The sequence below is a fragment of the Pseudopodoces humilis genome, chromosome 26, assembly GCF_049639895.1.
Source record: "Pseudopodoces humilis isolate 2021_Gansu_Grassland_sample_001 chromosome 26, ASM4963989v1, whole genome shotgun sequence".
In the NCBI taxonomy this organism is placed as follows: domain Eukaryota; kingdom Metazoa; phylum Chordata; class Aves; order Passeriformes; family Paridae; genus Pseudopodoces; species Pseudopodoces humilis.
Window position 1 is genome coordinate 4,626,105 of NC_142225.1, and position 22,820 is coordinate 4,648,924.

Here is a 22,820-nt window from a genome sequence, read left to right on the forward strand (position 1 = left end):
ATATTTTATGGCAGGGAAGAGCTGCTGCTGGGAAAAACAGGAAATTTCCCAGAGAATCTGTGGCTGTCCCATCCCTGGAAGTGTCCAAGGCCAGGCTGGAGAAACCTGGGGCAGTGGGAGGTGTCCCTGGCCATGGCAGGATGGGATTTAAGGTCCCTCCCAACCCAAACCATTCCACAATTCTTCAAATGCCCAAACCAGTTTAATTTAAAAAAAAAAAAAAAAAATTAAAAAATTAATTAAAAATATTTAATTTTAAAAAATTAATTAAAAATTAATTTAAAATATTTAATTTAAAAATTAATTAAAGTTTTTAATTTAAAAATTTAATTTAAAAATTAATTAAAAACAAATTTAATTAAAAGCAAATTTAATTTTAAAAAAATTTAGATTCAGCCTGAGTTTAAAAAACCTGAGAAATGGAGGGTGTCGGAATGAGTCCAGCCAGCAATCAATCAATTAGCAATCAATCACCTTTAATTAAACACTGCTTTATATACACACGTACATATGTACATCACATACAGCAGTTGAAGCGAGGAGTTAAATCCACAGCCACTCCAGGCAGGAGGAGCTGGATGGAGCCTGGACATTCCTGAAAAATCCAGTCCTTTCCTGGTGGCTGGGACATGCGTGGGCTGTGGGAGTACCTTACACAAGGCACCTGGATGAGGAGATTGCACAGGTGAAGCAGCTGGAGCCTGGCTCCCAAAACAAAAATAAATCCTTTCTCTCTTGGAGCTTGGCTGGGAAGCTGGGAATAAAACCAGCCTTAAAAAAAATACAATAAGACACCGCAGCTGGAGCAGCTCGAGGAGTGACTTAAAGCAAAACAAACCAGCACAGCTCATTCTTGACTTAAAAAAAAATAAGAGAAACCACCCCCCTGCCCTGAAAAAAAAAATAGAAAAGTAAATGATTACTTAAATCATTTAAGAGGCCTGAGCATGCTGAGTAAGACACTGTTTAGAGTGTGGAATATACAGAAATAAAGTGTGCAAATAAAGACAGGCCCTGCTACCTGTGTGCACCTGGAGGGGCTCTGCCACTCTGGAATTTCCCCCCCTTTGGAAGGATCAAGGGAGGCGACACTGACTCGAGTCACAAAAATGAATTAAAACCCAGATTTGTGCTGTAAATTCAAGGGGGGTCCTGTGCAGCACAGGCCAGAAATAAAATCTATTCAATGCAGTGACCAAGCCAGGAGACATTCAGTCTTGGATGAGGAGCAGAGAGCAGCTTTTCCTTCCCACCCTCTGTCCTGAGCAGGTAAAAAATAAAGTTCATTTGTAGGAGGAACTGCTGTGCAAACATCCCTGCTTTTAGTCCTGGCACTTCCCAGGATTTTTTGGCACAACCCCGTGCTCAGCTTGACGTTTTGGGCTTGATTTCCTCGATTCTGCCTTACCCCACCTGCTGTGCTTTTGATTGCAGAGAACTCGCATGATTCAGTTCGTTAAATGTGAAATCACCCTTGGGAGTTAATGCTTAATTAGGGGTGGGTTTATTGCTTGTGCAGAGCTGGGCCCTCCCTCAGCGCTGGTACTGCCCCGTGTCCTCGGGCACTGCTGCTTTGTCAGGGGAGGCCTCGTCCAGCTCTGCAAAAGATCCGTTCAATATTTCAGGTTAATTTGATATTTCACCTCAATGGGCACTTTAATTGAGATTAAAAGGGTTTGGTGAGAGGTTTTTTTCCCTCAGGAATGTTGTTATTCCATCCCCCCACCCTCCCGCCACATCCCCTCCTCCTCACCAGCCCTCAGCGCCATGTCCAGGCCTTCCCTGGGATGGGAGCTCCAAATTCCAGGGAGCTTCCAATGTTTAACAGCCCTTTCCATGAGGAAATTCCTGCTGCTGTCCAAGCTGAGCCCCCTCTGAATCTGTTCCCTCTCCTCCTGTCCCTGTTCCCTGGGATAACATCCCAAATCCCCCCCGGCTGTCCCCTCCTGGCAGGGACTTGTGCAGAGCCAGGAATTCCCCCTGAGCCTCCTTTTCTCCAGGCTGAGCCTTCCCAGCTCCCTCAGGATTCTCCAAACCCTTCCCAGCTCCCTCAGGATTCTCCAAACCCTTCCCAGCTCCCTCAGGATTCTCCAAACCCTTCCCATCTCCCTCAGGATTCTCCAAACCCTTCCCAGCTCCCTCAGGATTCTCCAAACCCTTCCCAGCTCCCTCAGGATTCTCCAAACCCTTCCCAGCTCCCTCAGGATTCTCCAAACCCTTCCCAGCTCCCTCAGGGTTCTCCAAACCCTTCCCACCTCTCAAACTGGGGCTCAGAACTGGACCCAGCCCTGAGTTTTGACCCCCCTGGTGCCCAGAGCAGCCCAAGCCACACCTAGACTTGTTTTTTTTTCCCAGTCTCACTCCGCTCCTTTTGTATAAAAACAACCAGCAGCTCCAGACTGAGGTGAGAACTAAAAAATCCTTTATCAGTCAGGCTTTTTCCAAGAGCCTGACAGCTGCCCTTGGATGGCAGCCCTACTCATTCCCTGGATTTCAGCCAGGGAACAGCCCAGGGAAGCTGGTGCTGTCTGTGATTCCTGCTTTTTCCCCTTCCTTCTCCAGCAGAAAAGAAAGCAAACCCCGAGCTGCGGCTGCCAAGGCTTTGTGGGCAAGACAAAGCAGGAAAAGGAGAGAGGAAGCAGCAGTAAAATAAACATTTCCTTGCATTCTGCTGGAACGCTCTGGAGTGAGGTTTGTGCTCCCATCCCAAAGCAGTGTCAGGGCTCCCTTACCTGGGGAGGGCTTGGGGTACATCCTGTGGAAAAACACCAGCAGGGCGTAGAAGGTGAAGGCCAAGCATCCAAAGATCATCCCACACACCAGGAAACTGTAGCTGCCCCGATCATGGATAATCTGGGATGGTGTTATAGATATATTTTATATTGTTGGATTTTCACATGTATTAAAATGAATGGTATGTGTGTAAGAATGAGGAATTTTTGTTGTAGTAATGTAGTTTTCTTTATTTCTGTTATTGATGAAATTTAGAAATAGTAGTATAATACATATATGTTAGGCTATGGCATAGTATTAAAATAAAAACTGGTTTTGTTTGTATAAACCAAAGACTGAGGGAAAAAAAAATAGCTAGAGAACTCCTGCATTTGTAAATATCTTATCCAGATGAAGACAGCAGTGACCAGAACTCTGGGGGGAGGAATTTATTGCATTTCTGGTATCAGGGAATGTAAATCTCAATGGTGCCAAGAAGATTGATCTATTGGGAAGGGGGCAAGAGAAAACTAAACAGAAGAACCCCAAAGATCCTAAGAAGAATGTGTGAATATGTGTGAGAATTTATGGATATGTAGTAGGGTTCTGTTTTTAAGGGACAATCCTTTGTCAGTGAGGTGAATGCAGAGACACCTGGCTGTATTTGTATACTTCATTTTTTCTCCTAATTGTTTTTTTTATTAAATTTTTTAATTCTATAAAAATTATGTGAACCTCGTTTTTCACAGATGGGAAATAAAGGGATCAAACATCACTCAGATTCCTCCTGGATCATCAGGGAGGGCTTTGCTGGCGGATAAAGCTCAGGCAGTGCCCAGAACTGAGCTTTTGACTTGTAAATCCCAAGTTTATTTTGGGTTTTTGTATTTTTGGCTACTCACCGAGCCCACCAGCAGCTGCAGCACCATCTCTCCAATGCCAGCTCCAGTCACCAGCACGGTTGTGGCACAGCCTGCAAGGGAAACAGGGTGGTGGCAGCAGAGGTGACACAGCCAGCAGGGCCACCCTGTGCTCCTCTAAAGCTTTTCCACCCCACAAAAGTCACAAATACTCAATGAATATTCCCACTTTGTGTTGGAAATGCCTCTGAAGTAGTGCAGAAAGGTGAAAGAGTCAAAAAAAAAATCAATCTCCTGTCACCTGTGTGTGCTGGCAGAGCTGATGTTGCCTCTTGCTGGAAAGGTTTTTGGTTTTGTGTCTCGTTTCCCTGGAGACAGAGGGATCCTGGAGGCTCTGGGGTTTCCAGCTCAGGAAATCTGGTGATGTTTTACACCTATCTCCCTCCAAAGCAGCGTTCCTGCCTCTCCCTGAGCTCCCCAAACCAGGAACCAAGGCTGCATCCCTGCCTGGCATCGTTACTCACCAGCAAAACGGAGAATTTGACATTTTTCTACAAGAAATCTGCCTCCAGAAGCAAACCTGAACTTCCAGGCTTCCCGAGGGAGGAGGGAAAGAGCTGAAAAAAGGGGATGGGATCCAAAAATGCAGCTCACCTTTGTACTGCAGGATGTCCTCGGTGTAGGCCAGCATGCTGGGGAAGGTGCTGCTGAGGAACAGCCCCAGGGATGCTGTGCCCACGAACAGGAAAACCACGCTGGAGGAGAAAATCAGGAGCAGCAGGAAGGTGATGAGGACCCCGACCTGTGAGCAGCACCCACAAAAATCAGTCAGAAAAATGCTGAGAGCGACAGTCTAGAGTTTGTTTTTAATAGGATATAAAATCCTATAATTTAATAATAATAATAATTTAATAATTAACATTAATATTAAAATAGTATTTTAAATAATTTAAATAATTTATTATCCTATAAATAAATATAAAAATAATTTTTAAAAATAATTTATTAATCCTATAATTTAATTTAAATAATTTAAAATATAATTTTAAATAGGATATAGTCTGGAAGAGAAAAATATGTTTGTTTTTAATGGGATATAGTCTGGAAGAGAAAAATATGTTTGTTTTTAATAGGATATAGTCTGGAACAGAAAATATGCTGGGGGAGAAAAAAAAAAATCAATGTTTGAGAAACTGAAAGGCCGAAGAAAATCCATCTGGCTTTAAAAAATTTGCTAATTTTGGTAATTAAGGCTCAATTTCATTATGTAGAAAGTTAGAGTTTTATCTGAAAAATATACTTTTAAATACAATAGTACCTTCCACAATATTCACATGTGTTAATCGCTAACAATTCTTTATTCTGCTGAGTAAGGCTGAAGTCACTCTCAATAATTACAGAATTAACTCTCAATAATTGCTCAGAAGCAGCCACAGAATTAAAGCCAAAGAGGCAACTGCATTTAAATCAAATTTCCCTCAATGGGAAATAACCAAAAGCTCCGGGAAATTCCCGAGTGATCCAGGGCAGAGTCAGCAGAGGGAGCTCTGATATTCCAGCTGCTTTTGTTTTAATTGCTCGGGCCCTGATTGCTCAAGTGCTGAATTTCAGGAGAAATTTGGATGCTAAAGGAGCCCAGTTCGAGCTGGAATTTGTTATGACGAGGCTGCAATGACTCCAGGAGCTGCTGGATCCTACAGCAGCTCCCAGCACTGCTCAGGGGCGGTGTCAGCCAGGTGGATTTTTACTCAGAGCATCCCAAAATCTTCTCCCCACCCTGCTGGATGTGTGTAATGTGTTTTGTTACCAAAATCCAGCCACCAGAATCACTCCTGGTTCCAAGGAAATTGGGAGCTGACTGCCTGCTCGTGCTTTTCCTCTCTGTAAGAAGGGATTGGGATCACCCCCTCCCTGTTTTCTGCACATCCTTACACAGATCTTCCTTACACGTCCCCAAAGGATTCCTGCCCCTTTCTCCAGGTGTTTTATTAACCTCAGCAACTTTTTTCCTGCCTAAGCAGCGAATCTACAGTGATTCCTGCCTTCCCTTTCCCGTGGCTGTCCCAGGAATTCATTTCCCATGGATGAAGGAGGCACGGTGCAAGGTAAATAAAACTGGTGGTTCTTTTAGTGCCAACTTTGCTGGTTGCTTTCCCAACCCTCACTGAGGAGCAGGCTCAGGAAATGAAGATTTAAATCTGGAGGGCACCTTGTCCACCCCACCTGTGTGAGCCCCCCCGAAGGTGTGAGAGGAGCTGCAGCTCCAAACCCACCCACGGAAAGAGGGATGCAAGGGGTTAACCCCATCCTCACCACATTGATGAAGACCATGGTGGCTGGCTTCATCCTGTAGGACACGGGGATGGAGATGAGCCTGCCCAGGGTGATGAAGCCCCAGAAGAGGCTGGGCAGGTACCCGGCCACCTTGTGCACCACGGCCAGCGGCTCCTCCACGGCGTAGCTGTACACGAAGCCCGAGTACTCTCCCTGCAGGAAAACCCCCCCTGTGACATCCCTGTGGGGACTCCATCCTCCTCTGTCCCTCAGTTATTCGTGCTGGAACACCCCCTGAGGGTTTGCAGATCCACCAGCAGCAGGACGTGGGGTTTGGTCTGTCCTAAAAGGGCAAAGCTCCACAGGCGTTCCAGGGAAAAGCCCAGAGATCCTCCCTCATTCTCGGGGTTCCACATTCCCCAGAGTTCCACACTCCCCAAACAGAGTTCCACACTCCCCAAACAGAGTTCCACACTCCCCAGAGTTCCACACTCCCCAGAGTTCCACATTCCCCAAACAGAGTTCCACACTCCCAAACAGAGTTCCACTCACAAACAGAGTTCCACACTCCCCAGAGTTCCACACTCCCCAGAGTTCCACACTCCCCAAACAGAGTTCCACATTCCCCAAACAGAGTTCCACACTCCCCAAACAGAGTTCCACACTCCCCAAACAGAGTTCCACACTCCCCAAACAGAGTTCCACACTCCCCAAACAGAGTTCCACACTCCCAAACAGAGTTCCACACTCCCCAAACAGAGTTCCATTCCCCAAACAGAGTTCCACACTCACAGTTCCACACTCCCAAACAGAGTTCCACACTCCCCAGAGTTCCACACTCCCCAAACAGAGTTCCACGCTCCCCAAACAGTTCCACACTCACAGAGTTCCACACTCCCCAGAGTTCCACACTCCCAAACAGAGTTCCAAACTCCCCAGAGTTCCACACTCACAGAGTTCCACACTCCCCAGAGTTCCACACTCCCAAACAGAGTTCCACATTCCCCAAACAGAGTTCCACATTCCCCAAACAGAGTTCCACACTCCCCAGAGTTCCACACTCCCCAAACAGAGTTCCACACTCCCCAAACAGAGTTCCACATTCCCCAAACAGAGTTCCACATTCCCCAAACAGAGTTCCACATTCCCCAAACAGAGTTCCACACTCCCCAGAGTTCCACACTCCCCAAACAGAGTTCCACATTCCCCAAACAGAGTTCCACATTCCCCAAACAGAGTTCCACACTCCCCAGAGTTCCACACTCCCCAAACAGAGTTCCACGCTCCCCAAACAGAGTTCCACACTCCCCAAACTTTGCTTTTAGAGCTCAGGGTTGATTATCCTTGGAGATGGAGAGCCTGGGATATCCCCATACCTCTCACCATTAACCCCTCAGCCCCTGGTGGTGTCACAGGGGTTTGGAAGGCAAAAAATCCAGAGATCTGGGCAACTGAACTCACCACGATCCCGTCAGTCATGAAGAGAACCAGGGCCCCGGTGATGTGCACGGCGAAATAGGTGAAGGAAGCCCCTCGGAAGTTTTTGCTTTGGCAGCAGCTGAACAAATCCTCGTGAGCTGGTGGAGAAAAATGCAAAGCAAACTTGAGCAGAACGTCCCCCCGGGGCTGGGTGGCTGCCCGCCCTCAGTGGGGTTTGGATTGTGGGACAGCTGCAGGACAGACCCACAAACCTGTCCACAAAGCCATAGCCAGGATCCTGAACGCCCGGCACTGCTGAGCTTGGGGAGCTCCACCTCACCCTCACCTTCCTCTGTGCTTCCAGAAGGAAATGGGAATGGGTATGGGATCTGGCCACAGCCTGGGATCCTGGATCTCCACAGCCCAAAATCCTGGGCTCTCCACATCCCAGGATCCAGGGCTCTCCACAGGATCCCAGCTCTCCACACCCCAAAATCCTGGGCTCTCCACACCCCAAAATCCTGGCTCTGTACACCCCAAAATCCTGGCTCTCCACACCCCAAAATCCTGGATCTCCACACCCCAAAATCCTGGGCTCTCCACACCCCAAAATCCTGGGTCTCTACACCCCAAAATCCTGGATCTCCACACCCCAAAATCCTGGGTCTCCACACCCCAAAATCCTGGCTTTCCACGGCCCGAAACCCTGGCTCTCCACAGCCCAAAATCCTGGGCTCTCCACACCCCAAAATCCTGGATCTCCACACCCCAAAATCCTGGCTCTCCACACCCCAAAATCCTGGCTCTCCACACCCCAAAATCCTGGATCTCCACACCCCAAAATCCTGGCTCTGTACACCCCAAAATCCTGGATCTCCACACCCCAAAATCCTGGATCTCCACACCCCAAAATCCTGGTTCCTCACACCCCAAAACCCTGGGCTCTCCACACCCCAAAATCCTGGCTCTGTACACCCCAAAATCCTGGCTCTCCACACCCCAAAATCCTGGGCTCTCCACACCCCAAAACCCTGGGCTCTCCTGCCACTTCTCTTACTGCAGCTGCTCGTGCTCCTTTTCCCATTTCATGGCTCCACACTTCTGGCCCTGCTGTGGCAATAAAAACTGGACCATGGCACCCCTGGCCCGAATCCCTGAATCCCTGAATCCCTGAATCCCTGAATCCCTGAATCCCTGAATCCCTGGAGCCGCCCCACAGGAGAGCCGTGCCCAGGAGAGCTCCCATTCCTCGGATAACGGGTATTGCACCCACGAGTCACCCCTGGGGAAGGGGGACACACACCCCTGAGCCCTCCCACACCTCAACTCCCCCTCACCTTCAGGAGTTTCCTGAAATCCCCTTTTATTGCCCAGGGGCAAAGCCATCTTTCCAGGAATAACACGGAACGCTCCCACGGTCCCAAACAGTATTTACTTCTGAGATTCACTGTTTAACCAAAGAATTGACTCTGACACGTCTCTCCTGGGTGGCAAAGAACAATGTCACCATTGTCCCCAAGCCAGGGTGCAGCCATGAGCTGGAGAGCAAACTATTGCTGGATTTCACTTTTCCCCTCAAAAGAGGCAGGGGAAATTAATTATTTCTTATTCCTTTCTTATAAAAATCAGTGTCTGCAGCGCAATGACCGCTTTTAAACCGAAAAATCAGTAAGAAATGTGACCCAAAACCAGGAGGGAATGGAGGGGCACAACTGCCACCTGTCCCTGAAGGGTTGGGGGGCCCAGGGTTGGCTTTAGGATGGCTCAGAGAAATATGGAATGGAGAAACACGGCCTGGAGACCTCATTAGAACTGGGATACCAATCTCTGTTCAAGATTCCATCTAATTTGAGGGCATTGGACACCACATGGATTGTTTGGGTATTCCTGGATTAGATCCCTGTGCACACTTGGCGACGTTTCCTCCCCAGACACGCTCGAATTTGGCTTTTTCCCCCCAAAATGCATGAGGGAGGCACCTCCAGCTCACCTGCAGCTGTGTGGGGTCTCTGGGCAGCGGTGGAGAGCTCGTCCTTGTCCCCAGGCCGTGTCTCCAGGGCCAGCTCGTCAGCGGACAGCAGCGGGTGGCTGCTGCCGTTGAAGCAGGGCACCATCCTCTCCTTGTAGAGCAGGAAGAACACAGCGATGGGCACGGGCAGCTGGGGAGGGGACAGAGAGCTGGGTGAGCTCCTGGACATCAGCCACAGCCCAGCTCCCCTGCAGCAGCGTTTCCAGGCGCTGTGATCCGCAGGGCAGGTGCCTGAAGGGAATCCCGAGAGCAAGGAGAGATGGGACAAGGGGATGCTGAGGTGGGATGGGAGAGAGTGGGGGGAAAAAAGGGAGAAAAATCTCCTGATGTGCTGGGGCACAACCCCAGCCTGTCCTAGGTTCCAGCATTCACCTGGAGATGGGCACAGAGACCCCAGGACAAACCTCCCAAAGCACCACACCAGCCCTGCAAACCCCAAACCTTCTGCTGCAGCCCAAAGAACGAAACCCCAGCGGGAGCAGTTGGAGCTGGGGCTGGAATTCTGCGGGAAGGAAGAGGGAGCTGCTCCCAGCCCCGTCCCCAGCCATTAGCAGGGGTTGCTCAGCACCTCCTGAGAGAGGAGCCCGCGGTTCCCAGGCCAACAGGGACAGCCTGAGCGGAGCACAGAGGGTCCAGCCACAGCATCCAGGGATGCTCCAGCACGATCCCACCACAATTCCCGCAGTCCCACCCCACATCCCCATCCCGGATCCATGGGGCAGCTGATCCCATGGGATGAGCGGCTCCCAGCTCACACCCACGACTCCGTGGTGCCTCCAATTCCACAGGGAATTGCTTTTTCTTTCCCCGGCGAGGAAACAGAGGGAAGCGAACGAAGCCCTCCCGTCTCCTCCCAGCACAACCCAGCGGTGTTTACACTGCAACCAACCGGGGGAGAAAGCCAGGAAATCCTAAGTGACAGCTCATTCCCTTGTTTTCTACATGTCTGGGAGCAAGTGTGAGCTCCAGCTCCAAATTTCCTGCCTTTTGTTGGCTCGTGGCATGATTTAAATGTATGGAGAAGTCCCCCCCTCCCTCACACCCCGCCCCTCGTGCCTGAATTCGTTTATGAGGTCTGCATTGTTCTGGGAACAATGGGAATAGGAACAGTGAGTTCGGTCCCATGGAAGAAAAACGCATTTGCTTGATAGTTCTGATCCTTCCGGAGGTCAGGAGCAGATTTCATTCTTCTGAATTGCAGATTTAGCAAAAATATTCCACCCCCAGAGGGCCTGGCTGTGCAGATAACTGCCCTGGACACTCCCAGCCTCGAGGACAAGGCTCCAGTTTGGGATTCCCCAATTCCCAGTGCCACTGTGGCTTATCCCTGGTTCCCAGTTTGGGATTCCCCAATTCCCAGTCCCACTCTGGGTTATCCCAGGTTCCCAGTTTGGGATTCCCCAATTCCCAGTCCCACTCTGGGTTATCCCTGCTCTCCAGTTTGGGATTCCCCAATTCCCAGTCCCATTCTGGGTTATCCCTGGGCTCCAGTTTGGGATTCCCCAATTCCACTCTGGGTTATCCCAGGTTCCCAGTTTGGGATTCCCCAATTCCCAGTCCCACTCTGGGTTATCCCAGGTTCCCAGTTTGGGATTCCCCAATTCCCAGTCCCACTCTGGGTTATCCCAGGTTCCCAGTTTGGGATTCCCCAATTCCCAGTCCCATTCTGGGTTATCCCTGCTCTCCATACCAGGCTGGGACACTTCCAGCAGGTCCCACCCATGGCTGTGGCCCCACGCTGGATCCCCCATCCCACCCCTGACCATCCCTCCTGGACAGCCAGATTTTGGTGCTACAACCATTTTCTCCCAGAATTCCTTCTCAGGATATTTTTGCTGCTTTTGGGGGTTTTTTGGGGGGTTATTTTGGCAGGAAGATTTTCTTTCCCCAAGGGAAAAAAGGGAACCAGAGCATCATCCCCCACCAGGAACCCCCAATTCCCTTCACCCAGCGCTCCAGCTCCACTTCCCAAATTCCCAGAGCTGCTCCCTCCCCTCTCCTGGCAGCTTTTATCCATCCTCAAAAACTCAACAAGTTGCTGCATCCCCCAGCTCAGCGTGGGGATATTCCAGCTCCTTCCCTCCCTCCCGCTGCTATTTCAGTCTGTTCCCCCCAGGAATCCGGGATTATTCCCTGCCATTGTATCCCAGGCTGCTTTAGAGCACAATGGAGTGTCCCACACTTCCCCTGGGAAAGCACCTTCCGGACAAACACATCCCTCTCCAAGGAACATTCCCCTGATTTCTAGCCCCTTGCAGCGGGCTGGGTGATGAAATTTCCGTTCTGTGGGAGAACTGAAATTTAAAATACGGGGGTTTTGTTCCAAAATCGGGATGAAAAGGCAAAAAATTTTTCTCTCCGAGTGAAAGATTTTGGCTGGGAGCGATCCAAGCGCTTTGTTTTGATTATGCTGAGCTGCTTCATTTTCCCAAAGCAAACCCGTTTTGCTTCAAAAACATCGGCACAGCTCCGCTGTCAGCTCTGCACAGAGCACTTGTGCCAGAGTCAGATTGAGACATTTCCACTCTAAACAAAAGCAAGAGCTCGAAATGAATCATTTCAGCTCGTGCCTTGTCAGAATCCACACAAAAACCGGGATGGAAATGTGGGATTTGGCCATTTTATAACCGAGCTGCTGCTCCTGGTTTCCATTTCTGTTGTTAACTCTTTTCATCCACATGCCCTGAAGGTTTAAAATCATCATTTTTCCTCGGCTGTTCCCACCTTGAGGAGGGTCAGCAGTTTGGAGCTGAACTGCTCCAGTGGGCTGGGGTGGTTTGAACACGGAATAAAATCAGTTCCCTCCCCAAGGATTTGGGAAAAGCAATCACAGCTTGGCTCTGGAGCTGAGCACATCCAACTCCCCACTCTGTTATTTAACCCTTATCCCAAAACCAGTCTCCCAGCCTCCTTTCCACATTCCTGGTGTTCCTCCACAGCCTGGGAATTCTGTATTCCGCCCACCCTCCCGTGCATGCAGCACTTGAGCGCGTCCTGATGCAGAAACCCAGCTCAAACCCACAGCCTGCCCCAGAAATACCCTCAGGACACTGCTGGGGACAGAGACGGGGCTGGAAATTCCCACTGGAGCTCCCAAAATCAGGCACATCATCGGGTTCAGAGCAGGTGTTAAACTCTGCTTCCAAACTAAATCGGTTTGCTGGCTCTGGAGTAATTAAAAGCACATTTCCCGTGGCACAGGCAGAGCTGGAGGTAATTAAAGCTGCCTCTCCTCCCAGGCTGGGCCTTTTTTGGGTGACTCTGCCCAGAAACTCATCCCAGCACCTGCCTGAGCTCCTCCCACAGGGAGCTGGGAGGGCCTGAAAACCCCTGGATGGGGGAAAATAATAATAATAATAATAATAATAATAATAATAGAATGGGGAGAGCCCAGAAAAAGGAACCACAGCTCCCTTTGCCCGGTGCTGGTGGCAAACCTGGGGCTGCTTTGGTGGCCAGGGACAGGAGCAGGGCAATGATCACATCCTCCGGCTCTGAGAGCTGAATTCCAGAGGGAAGGAATCCTCTGGATCTGCCCGGATCCTGCCGGGCAGGATCACCCTGAGGAGCCCCTCAGGTGGGCAAAAGGAACACCAGATCCCTCATCTCCCCCTCAGAGGAAGGACTTTTACATCTTGCTGTGACCTCCAGGGAAAATAATAAATGGAGAGAGGCCCGGATCACTTCTTTCCTGGGAATATCCCTGCAAATCCCCTCTGCGTGGCCATCCCTCCGCTGCCAGCTGAGCATGAAGGAAAAATTCTGGATCTAAGTGGGGATTGCCGCTCCAGCTCCTGCCCAGGAGGTGCTGGAGGCACCAACCTCTCCCAGAGAGCTCGGACAAATCCCAGAATCACTCCCAGCGGTGAAGTGCCCTGATGAAATCGGGATTTGGCACCAAACAAACCTTTCACGTGTGCCGTGAGCCACCACAGCCATCCCTGCGCTCCTCCCATTCCCAGAACCCCCCAAACCGCGGAGCGGGGATGTTCCCGGCGGGATATTCCCGGCTGCAGCGCTTACGTTGATGAGGGCCATGATCCAGAAGGCGTAGGACACCCGTGTCACCACCAGGCCCTTCATGGGCAGGTCGAAGTGGGACAGGTTGCCCGGGTGGTGCGGCAGCAGGGACTTGCGGATGTGCGGGAGGTTGCTGGAGGCGTTGGCCGTGCCGTTGGACAGGATGCAGTTGGTGTCCGACAGGAAGGGGTCGGCGATCAAGGGGCTCAGCAGAGCCCCAAAGCCCACGAAGAAGTGCAGGGCCTGCAAGAGGTGACGCGGTGGAGCGGGAGGGTGGCAGAGCTGCCAGCTCCTCCTCCTCGGAATCGCACAATTAATTCAGTCCCAAAAGAGTTTTGAGGTCACTGAGTGCAGTCTTGTCACAGGACCTGAGTGTCACTGTCCTCAAACACCTCCAGGGATGGGGCCTCCACCATCCCAATGCCCACCCACCATTCCTGGGAGGAAATTCCTCCTGAAGTCCATCCTAAACCTGCCCAGGCAGGGTGAGGGCCCCGCAGTGCCACAGCCAGGCTTTCCTCAAACACCTCCAGGGATGGTGATGCCATCCTAACGCCCACCCACCATTCCTGGGAGGAAATTCCTCCTAAAATCCATCCTAAACCTTCCTGGGGGATGAGGGCCCCGCAGTGCCACAGCCAGGCTTTCCTCAAACACCTCCAGGGATGGGGCCTCCACCATCCCAATGCCCACCCACCCTTCCTGGGAAGAAATTCCTCCTAAAATCCACCCTGAACCTTCCTGGGGGGATGAGGGCCCCGCTCTCACCTGCAGGAAGATGGCAGAGTCCTTCTGGTAGATCTTGACCAGCTGCATGTTGGAGATGGTGTCGATGCAGCCCATGGCCAGCCCGGCCACGGCCATGACCACGGCCAGCACCACCACGTTGTGGCACAGCGGGATGATGGCAAACACCAGCGAGATGGCCAGGGACGAGGCGAACAGGGCCAGCAGGGACTGGGCCAGCCTGGGGAGGGGAAAGGCAGCACAGAATCAGCGCCACCAGCAGAGGAGCGGCCACGCCACCCTCACCTCCTGTTCCCAACCCCGGGAATTGCAGCTCCAGCCCGGTGTCACCCTGCCCGCGGCGCTGCTCCTCCCGCCTGGAGGATGATGCCTCCAAGAGGCAGATTTCCCACCCAGCTCTTGAGGAGAAGCACAACCATCCCTCCAAACCCGTATTGGAGGCAGAATAACAACCTGGCCTTTCTGTGGGGGTGCAGAAAGGGACGTGGGGCTCTGCAGGTGAGGCCACATCCCGATTTTTGAGCAGCTCCAGGGCGTTTCTCCTGCTCACAGCAGAGCTGCTGGCAATCCCAGAGCTCCCAGGGAGCTCCCAGGGAAGTCTCTGCACCTCCCTCTCCGTGCTCTGTGCCCCTGGCAGCACCATCCCTGGGAGCAGCCCGGGGGCTGGGATGTGTCCCCTGGGAGAGCTGGGATGTGTCCCCTGGGAGAGCTGGCACCACACGGCCCCGGGGCTGCCAAGAGGAGAGGAGAGGGAAGGGAAGGGAAGGGAAGGGAAGGGAAGGGAAGGGAAGGGAAGGGAAGGGAAGGGAAGGGAAGGGAAGGGAAGGGAAGGGAAGGGAAGGGAAGGGGAAGGGAAGGGAAGGGGAGGGAAGGGAAGGGAAGGGAAGGGAAGGGAAGGGAAGGGAAGGGAAGGGAAGGGAAGGGAAGGGAAGGGAAGGGAAGGGAAGGGAAGGGAAGGGAAGGGAAGGGAAGGGAAGGGAAGGGAAGGGAAGGGAAGGGAAGGGAGGGGAAGGGAAGGGAAGGGAAGGGAAGGGAAGGGAAGGGAAGGGGAGAAAAGGGAAGGGAAGGGAAGGGGAGAAAAGGGAAGGGAAGGGAAGGGGAGAAAAGGAAGGGGAGAAAAGGAAGGGAAGGGAAGGGAAGGGAAGGGAAGGGAAGGGAAGGGAAGGGAAGGGAAGGGAAGGGAAGGGAAGGGAAGGGAGGGAAGGGAAGGGAAGGGAAAGGGAAGGGAAGGGAAGGGAAGGGAAGGGAAGGGAAGGGAAGGGAAGGGAAGGGAAGGGAAGGGAAGGGAAGGGAAGGGAAGGGAAGGGAAGGGAAGGGAAGGGAAGGGAAGGGAAGGAAGGGAAGGGAAGGGAAGGGAAGGGAAGGGAAGGGAAGGAAGGGAAGGGAAGGGAAGGAAGGGAAGGGAAGGGAAGGAAGGGAAGGGAAGGGAAGGGAAGGGAAGGGAAGGGAAGGGAAGGGAAGGGAAGGGAAGGGAAGGGAAGGGAAGGGAAGGGAAGGGAAGGGAAGGGAAGGGAAGGGAAGGGAAGGGAAGGGAAGGGAAGGGAAGGGAAGGGAAGGGAAGGGAAGGGAAGGCACCTGCAGGTCCCTGTCATGGGGTGGTGGCACTTGGTGATCAGCACTGACTGGGGGATGTGGGTCTGAGCAGTGCTCAGGGACATCCCCAGCCAGGAAAAACATCCCTGCCCCACTACCCCAGCCAGGCTGGAGAAAGCACTGAGGAGGAGGAGGATGATTCAGGACAGCCTGGACATGGCCCTGTCACTGCCATGGCCCTGTCACTGCCCCCTGATCCTGTCACAGCCCCCTGTCACTGCCCCTGGCCCTGGCACTGCCCTCAGCCAACAGCAGCCCCACAGTGACCTGGCCCTCCATGTCCTGCTTGCTGGACCCACTGGAGCAAACAGACCAAGGACAGCCCTCCTGCACCTCTCCTGCACCTCTCCTGCATCCCTCCTGCACTTCTGCACCTCTCCTGCACCCCTCCTGCACCCCTCCTGCACCCCTCCTGCATCCCTCCTGCATCCCTCCTGCATCCCTCCTGCATCCCTCCTGCATCCCTCCTGCACCCCTCCTGCATCCCTCCTGCATCCCTCCTGCACCTCTCCTGCACCCCCTGCACCCCTCCTGCATCCCTCCTGCACCCCTCCTGCATCCCTCCTGCATCCCTCCTGCATCCCTCCTGCACCCCTCCTGCACCTCTCCTGCACCCCCTGCACCTCTCCTGCACCTCTCCTGCATCCCTCCTGCACCCCTCGGTCCTCCTGGCCGTGCCAGGGCCCCGCGGTGCCCAGGGCAGGGCAGGAGCAGACAATATTTTGCAGAGCGGTGACTCCTGATGGTCCTCTGACAGCAGAGCCGTGGGATTTCTGGGGGAGGGAAGGAGGGAGGGAGCCGGGCGAGATGTGCACAGTCACGGCAGGAAAAGCGCCTGGCAAATGAGAGAGGAGCAGCTCCGAGCCGGGAGAGCCGAGGCTGCTCCCTCCAGGGCGGGGAGAGAGGCAGAGGCACCAGCAGCTGCTGAATCCGAGGCCGAGAGCGATGGGAAAACCTCAGGGAGCGTTCCCAAAACGCCTCCTCTGCACAACTCCCCGCCCGGCTGGGCAGCAGGTTCATCACCAGAGCCAAACACTGCTTGGGGGGGATGTTACGTGTTTAATGAGCACTAAAAATGTCACCCCGGCTAACAATTCCTGCCTCCAGCCGTGGGTTAATGACACAGTTGTACCCTCTGGAAATGCCACCAGCCCGGGGTGGCACCAGCCCTGCTGGCCCTGCCACGAGGGGGGACCGAGGAATTGCTGCTGCCAGTGCCAGGCCCCAGGTGGGGTTGGGGGGCCCTGAATGATTTCCTGAGACACAAAACCCTTGGCAAGCTCCCAAAACGAGGCACCCCATGAATTCAGCATGTCCTGATGGTGCCAAACCCCTCCGAAGGGCTGGAGAAGCAGCCCTGATGTCACAGCCTGCTCTCTGTGTCCCCAGCACGGCTGTGGCACAGCCCAGGGCAGGCTCTGCTCCAGCAGGGTGTGAAACGAGTCTCACAACGACCCAGATTTCATTTTGGGAGCACCCAGAGCATTTCCTGACCCCATCACGAGCCCGTGAAAGGTTTGGGCTGATCCATAGGGTCAGGAAGGGCAATTCCACAGCCAACCCCAGCCAGCAAAGCTCCCTCTCTCCCTTGCACAGGGATTCAGGAGCCCCCAGCTCGGTGTTCCCGAGGCTGCAGCAGGATCTCTTCAGCTCCCAGCACAGGTTTTTGGTTTTTTTTCCCCCACCTCAGGGAGCGTTTTCCCAAATCTCTCGCATCAAGGAGGAAAATGATAATCAGGCCAAGTCAGACTTGCAAATCTAATCATTAAAAACCCAAAGGCCCGAGGGGACAAGGTGAGGATGTGGAGGAGGCGAGGATTATCCCACAGCAGCCTCCAGATCCCCTCGTCTCCTGCAGGGAGCAGGAGTTTTGTGTCCCCGAGGAGCTCATCCTGTGCTGCTCTCTGAGCAACAAGAGGCGGCAGTGACAAGTGAAGTGTCCTGAGAGCTCCAGAAAGCTCCAGGAGTCGGGAATTTGGGGGCAGGGACAGAACAGGGCCGTCCCTGGGAGCTGGTGACAGGAGAATAAAAGGCTCCCATCTCCTCAGCCCTGCAGGAATGGGGTGGATCACGCTGGGAGGAGCCTGCCCAGCACAGCTCCAGTTTGCCCAGTGCCCTCCTCATCTCTGCCCACACCACTGGGATCAGCCCCAAACCCTGGGAACAGAAGCAAGTTTTCAAAAAGACACAAAAATGCTGTTCCTGAATTCAAAAATCCCAACACCAATCTGGGGCACTCTGGGGCTTCTGTCACCGGCGTGTGCAGGACTTTAATTTCACAATTCGAGCCTGAAATGCAGCAAAATGGGGAAGGAAAGTGAAATGCGGGTGGACAGAGCTCACCCCTGGAGCTGGCAGTGCCAGGAGTGGGAATTATCCCAAAATTTCACCTCCCCTTCACGTATCCGAGCCCAGGCTGGTCCTCCCAGCACTCCCATCCCATCGGGAGCTCCTGGGAATATTTTCCAGGTGATTCCAGGCAAGAGGAGTCCTCAGGGCTCGCTGTGCTCCTGGAGCCCCCCCAGCAGCACCAGGGGCTCAGGGGGGCTCAAACCCCTAGCCCAGACATACAAAACCCCCTGGAAAAGCTGCATTTCCTGGGAAATGTCACCCAGGGAGCGTCACCGGGGAGCAGCAGCCTGAGGACAACCTCAAACCACATTTTCTGGGGGGCTGCTCCCCCAGCCCCGGCTCTGCACCCCCAAAAACCCAAGGAAGGGACCCACAGCAATCCCAGGGCTCCGGGGCAGAGCAGCAGATCCATTCCTCCATCCCCCGGAGAGCCTGGCAGGATCAAACTTCCTATTTCCTTCAAATCTCGCACAAGAGGGAATTTTGGAGCTGAAGGGACAGACCAGCACTAAAATCCCTCCTCCCAGTGCTCCAGGAGCAGGGAGCAGCACCCAGCAGCTTCTCTGGGAACAGCAGAACCTGGATTTAGGTACCACCACCCATTCCTGCCCCAGACCCCTCATGAGTCACCCAGACCGATTTAATCCAAAGGAAGCAGCAAAATCTGCATCCCTCAAGGCGCCAGGAATCCCACTCAGCCCTCAGCCAGGCTCCAGGGATGCTCCACAGCAGCTTTCCATCTCCTAACTGGAAAAGATGACCTGGCCACTGCTCCTCCCTGCCTGGCACCGAGGCCCCGAGGGCGGCGTAATTTGATTTATAAAGCCTTGGCAGGACAGCTCAATCCATCCATCCCTGAAGAAGGGATTGTACCGGAGCTCCTGGAGCCTGAACAATTATTATTCCCACACATTTGGAGGCTGCAAGGCTCTGAGTAACACCCCCACAACACTCACAGGCTCCAAATATCCCAAATATTCCCTCCTGCCTGCCTGGCAGGGCTGTCAGTCCCCAGTGGGGCTCACAGGCACTCCACAAATCCCTTTTCCTCCAAAATCCCAAACCCTGGCGTCACAACCAGCACCGAACACGCTTTCCCCCCCTCAAAGCTCAGAGTTAAAAGTTCGGGAACCTCCAAGCACAAAAACCCCCCCCGATGGATTTGGCGGAGCTTTGAGAAGGAGCCGGCAGCAGGAATTCTGCATTTTCCTTCCCCACTCCTCCAAACATATGCGAGGCAGCCCGGGGGCTGGCAGAGGCTCTGCTGCTGAGCCAGCACTGGCGGAGAGGTGGCAGAGCCGCAGCGAGGTCCCCACGAGCTGTCCCCAATCCCCCGAGCCCCTCTCGCCCCCTCCTCCCCGGCCACAGCTCCACGTCCCCCGCCGGAGACTCAACACCCTCTCCAGGGCTGCCCTCAGCTCGCAAATGTTCAACACCGAGCGGGTTTAAAGGAGGTTTTTAAAGGATTCCTGGGGAGTTCTGCCGTCCCCAGCCCAGCCCCACTCGCGGTGCGTGGATCACACACACACGGAGCTGACACGTTACATCACCGCCCCGAGAAGCGGTGACAACGTAAATAATCAGCTGATCCCCGGAGCTGTCACCCAGCCCCGAATCAAACGCCTCCCTGGCAATCTTCAGCCTTGAGCCAGCGTGGATTATTTATTAACAACACATCCTGGACACGGGGCTGGCTGAGAATCCCTGCTGGGGGCTCTCGGCGGCTTCTCAAGGTCCCTGCTGACCCCCCGAGCCCCTGGCCCGGTGTCCCCCCACCTCAGCCAGACCATGAGGACCACTCGCATCCCTCCACGTGTTCTCCCAAACTCCTGGAAAACGCGGCGCTGCCACCATTTCCGACGCCGAGGTTATTAAAACACGCTTCCAAAAATAATTTTTTGGCGATAAACAACCAAGGTTAAGGGAAAAAAAAAATAATAAAATAATAATAATAATAATAAAAAACCCTCTCGGGAAGTTCTGGCTGGAACTTCACGCTGAGGCTGTCGCTGCGCGGGGCTCCAGGGAGCGGAGACTCCTCTCCAAGGGGATGGAGCCGCACCGGGAGCGGAGCGGCGGCTTCCGTGGGGAGCGGAGACCCCTCCCCTCCCAGGCCGAGACAGCTGCGGACCCTCCGCGACGCCCCCCGAGCTCGATTCCACTCGGGAATGGTTTTCCCCCACGCGGCATCCCCGGCTCGGCCCCGCAGCCCCGGGAAGGGGCGGCCGGGCTCAGGGAGGGGGGTCTGGGGGGAGCGCTGAGTTTGCCAGGCTCTTACGTCCTCTTGAAGACCCCTCCGAGGCAGCTGCCGAGCAGGAGGCAGAACTGCTGCGAGAAGAAGACCCAGGTGATCTGCGAGAGCGAGCTCTGGGTCTGGCAGCGCAGGTCCAGCAGCGTGGGCCCCAGGAAGGCGATGCAGAGGCCGAAGCTGAAGAAGACGCTCCAGTAGGTGAGGGTGGGCTGCAGGTTCCTCCGGAACCGCGCCGACACCCGCTCGTCCCACCACATGGTGCGCGGTGCTGGCGGGGGCGGGGGGCGGCCCCGGGGCTGGAGCCCGGGCGCTGGGCCCCGGCCCCGCCGCCGCCCCGCTGCCGTGCCCGGCCCCGCTCCTCCTTTGCGGGATGTGGCTCCCGATCCCGCCGCGCCGGGAGCTGGCTCCGCCTCCGGGGCCGGGCGGAGCGGGGCCCCGCTCCATCCCCGCCGCCCCCGGGGCCGCCCCGCCGGAGCTCGGCGCATCCCTCGGGCGCTGAAAGCAGCGTCGTGTGTCCCTGCTCATCCTCACCCTCACCCTCACCCTCACCCTCACCCTCATTCTCATTCTCATTCTCATCCTCATCCTCACCCTCATCCTCATCACCCATCCTCATCCCCATCCTCATCCTCACCCTCATCCTCATCCCCATCCTCATCCTCACCCTCATCCTCATCCCCATCCTCATCCCCATCCTCATCCTCACCCTCACCCTCATCCTCATCCTCATCCTCATCCTCACCTTCATCCTCACCCTCATCCTCCTCCTCCTTCTCACCCTCACCCCTCCCAGCTGCCCCCCGCGGGGGTCGCATCCTCCTCCCAAAAGCGGGCCGACCCCTGTTGGCGATCCGCGCCCCCTCCCCGCATTAAAGCACGGCTACACCGAATGGAACAGAGCTCGGCCGAGGCAGCAAATCCAGAAATCCCATTTTTTTTCCTTTCCTCCCTGCTGCCAGCCCTGCCCGCGGTCCCCCGTGGCACCGAAAAGGTGCCACCGTGCCCGACAAACGCAATTAAAGTTGCCCCTTCCCCGGATGAGCAGCACAAGCTGCCTCGGGGCGGGGGGAGGGCGCGGGTTTTGAAGCCGGAGCGGTTGATGCTTACGCAAAAAGGTCTTCTCTAGAGGATGGGTTTATAAATATTTCACCTACTTTAGCTGGGGGAAGGCTGGCAATTTTTAGAACACTCTTTCCAGGCAGAGCAGAGCCGGCGGAGCTCGGCCATGACGGAGAGCTGGCTGCAGGTGCTCACCCATCCTGTGACCCGTGCCTCTGGAATGCCGCGGCTGCTCATTCCCACCTGGCCACAGCTTAATGTTTAGCCAAGCCCAAATTGCATCCCAGCCCTTGTTCCGCCGTGCCATCCTGCCCGCAGAGCGCCATCACCACCCCTGCAGCCACCGCGGGGCACAAAGGGGCTCTGACGCGTGATAATCGCACCCAAACCACCCCAAACTGCCCCAAATTCGGGGTTTCTGAGGCTGCCGGGAACCTGAAGCTATTAAAGAATTAAAGAGCTGCTGGAGAGCCCGGAGGGCCGGGAGCGGTGTCCTCATCCGGCTGCCTGATGGGGACAGCGAGGGCCGGGCTGGAATGAGGCTCCTGGACAGGGAATGAGTCAAGGGCACGGGAGGAAATCGGGATTTATCATTTATCATTTATCATTTATCATAAACACCTCCCAAACCGGCCTGGATGGGGCTGCTGAGCCACAGCCCGGGGCTCTCCCTGCCAGGGAAAATCTCCATTTGAGGCCGCGCTGCTGCAGCAGCCTCTGCTTCCCTTCCCCGTCCCTACACGGAGGGTGGAGGAGAAAAGATTGGGATAACAAAGCTTTTCCATCCAAAACTGCTGGGAAAGGCGGACAGGAACACCTGGACACGTTCCTGTTCCTGTGTCACCCGCTCCAGGTGACCCTGGCTGCGTGTTCTCCACAGCTCTTTTCCAACCCAAACAATTCCATGATTCTGCGATGTCCCCGCTCCCTTTTCCATCCGTCTCCCTGTGCGTGGAGCTGATGGAGGAGCTGATCCTCATCTCCCTCGCTCCAGGGGCTCTGCCCCCAAAAAAAACCACTGACAAAGCTTTTCCTGGGCCACATTCCAGATCTTTATCTGGAGATCAAGGAGATCCAGGGAGCTGGGAGACCTGAACTCACCGCTCCATCCCCCTCTCCAGCTCTCCAGGGCTCCAATTCCCAACCGTAAAACGGCTCAGCAATGCCCTCCCCACCTCTGCAGACACCAAGGTGACAAAAATTAACCCAAGCCCTCCCCACAGCCACACCGAGTGACCTGGATGCTCCCAGGAATATCGGGATGCCAGCTCCCGGGAATATCAGTCCCTTCCATCAGGACTGACACAAACCATGCAGGATCTGCTTGCAAATAAGCCCCGAGGCGTGGGTGGGTTTAGTCAGCACAGGAACGCACAGATCCCTCCTGCTTCCACAGAAATGCAGCTCCTCTCCCCGGAGGGAGCTCATCAAAATGCGAGCCCCAGGGCTCCGAGGAGATGCAAGCCCCGAATTAGCTCCACGAGGAGGCACTTCCAGGCTGTTT

General features: G+C 54.4%; 2 protein-coding genes across 2 annotated transcripts in view; one reads left to right on the forward strand and one right to left on the reverse strand.

The window, feature by feature from the left end:
* LOC102104664 (Krueppel-like factor 15) overlaps positions 1 to 22,820 on the forward strand; it is a 65,917-nt gene that overhangs the window by 36,663 nt on the left and 6,434 nt on the right. The window lies entirely within an intron of this gene.
* On the reverse strand, positions 460 to 20,538 carry SLC60A1 (solute carrier family 60 member 1). Its single transcript, XM_005529315.3, has 10 exons — positions 20,285 to 20,538; positions 14,083 to 14,281; positions 13,318 to 13,557; positions 9,256 to 9,424; positions 7,308 to 7,423; positions 5,886 to 6,059; positions 4,227 to 4,374; positions 3,615 to 3,685; positions 2,733 to 2,853; positions 460 to 1,598 (listed from the first exon to the last, which is right to left on the reverse strand). The coding sequence occupies exons 1-10, from the start codon at positions 20,512 to 20,514 to the stop codon at positions 1,534 to 1,536; spliced, it is 1,533 nt and encodes a 510-aa protein (XP_005529372.1). The 5' UTR covers positions 20,515 to 20,538; the 3' UTR covers positions 460 to 1,533.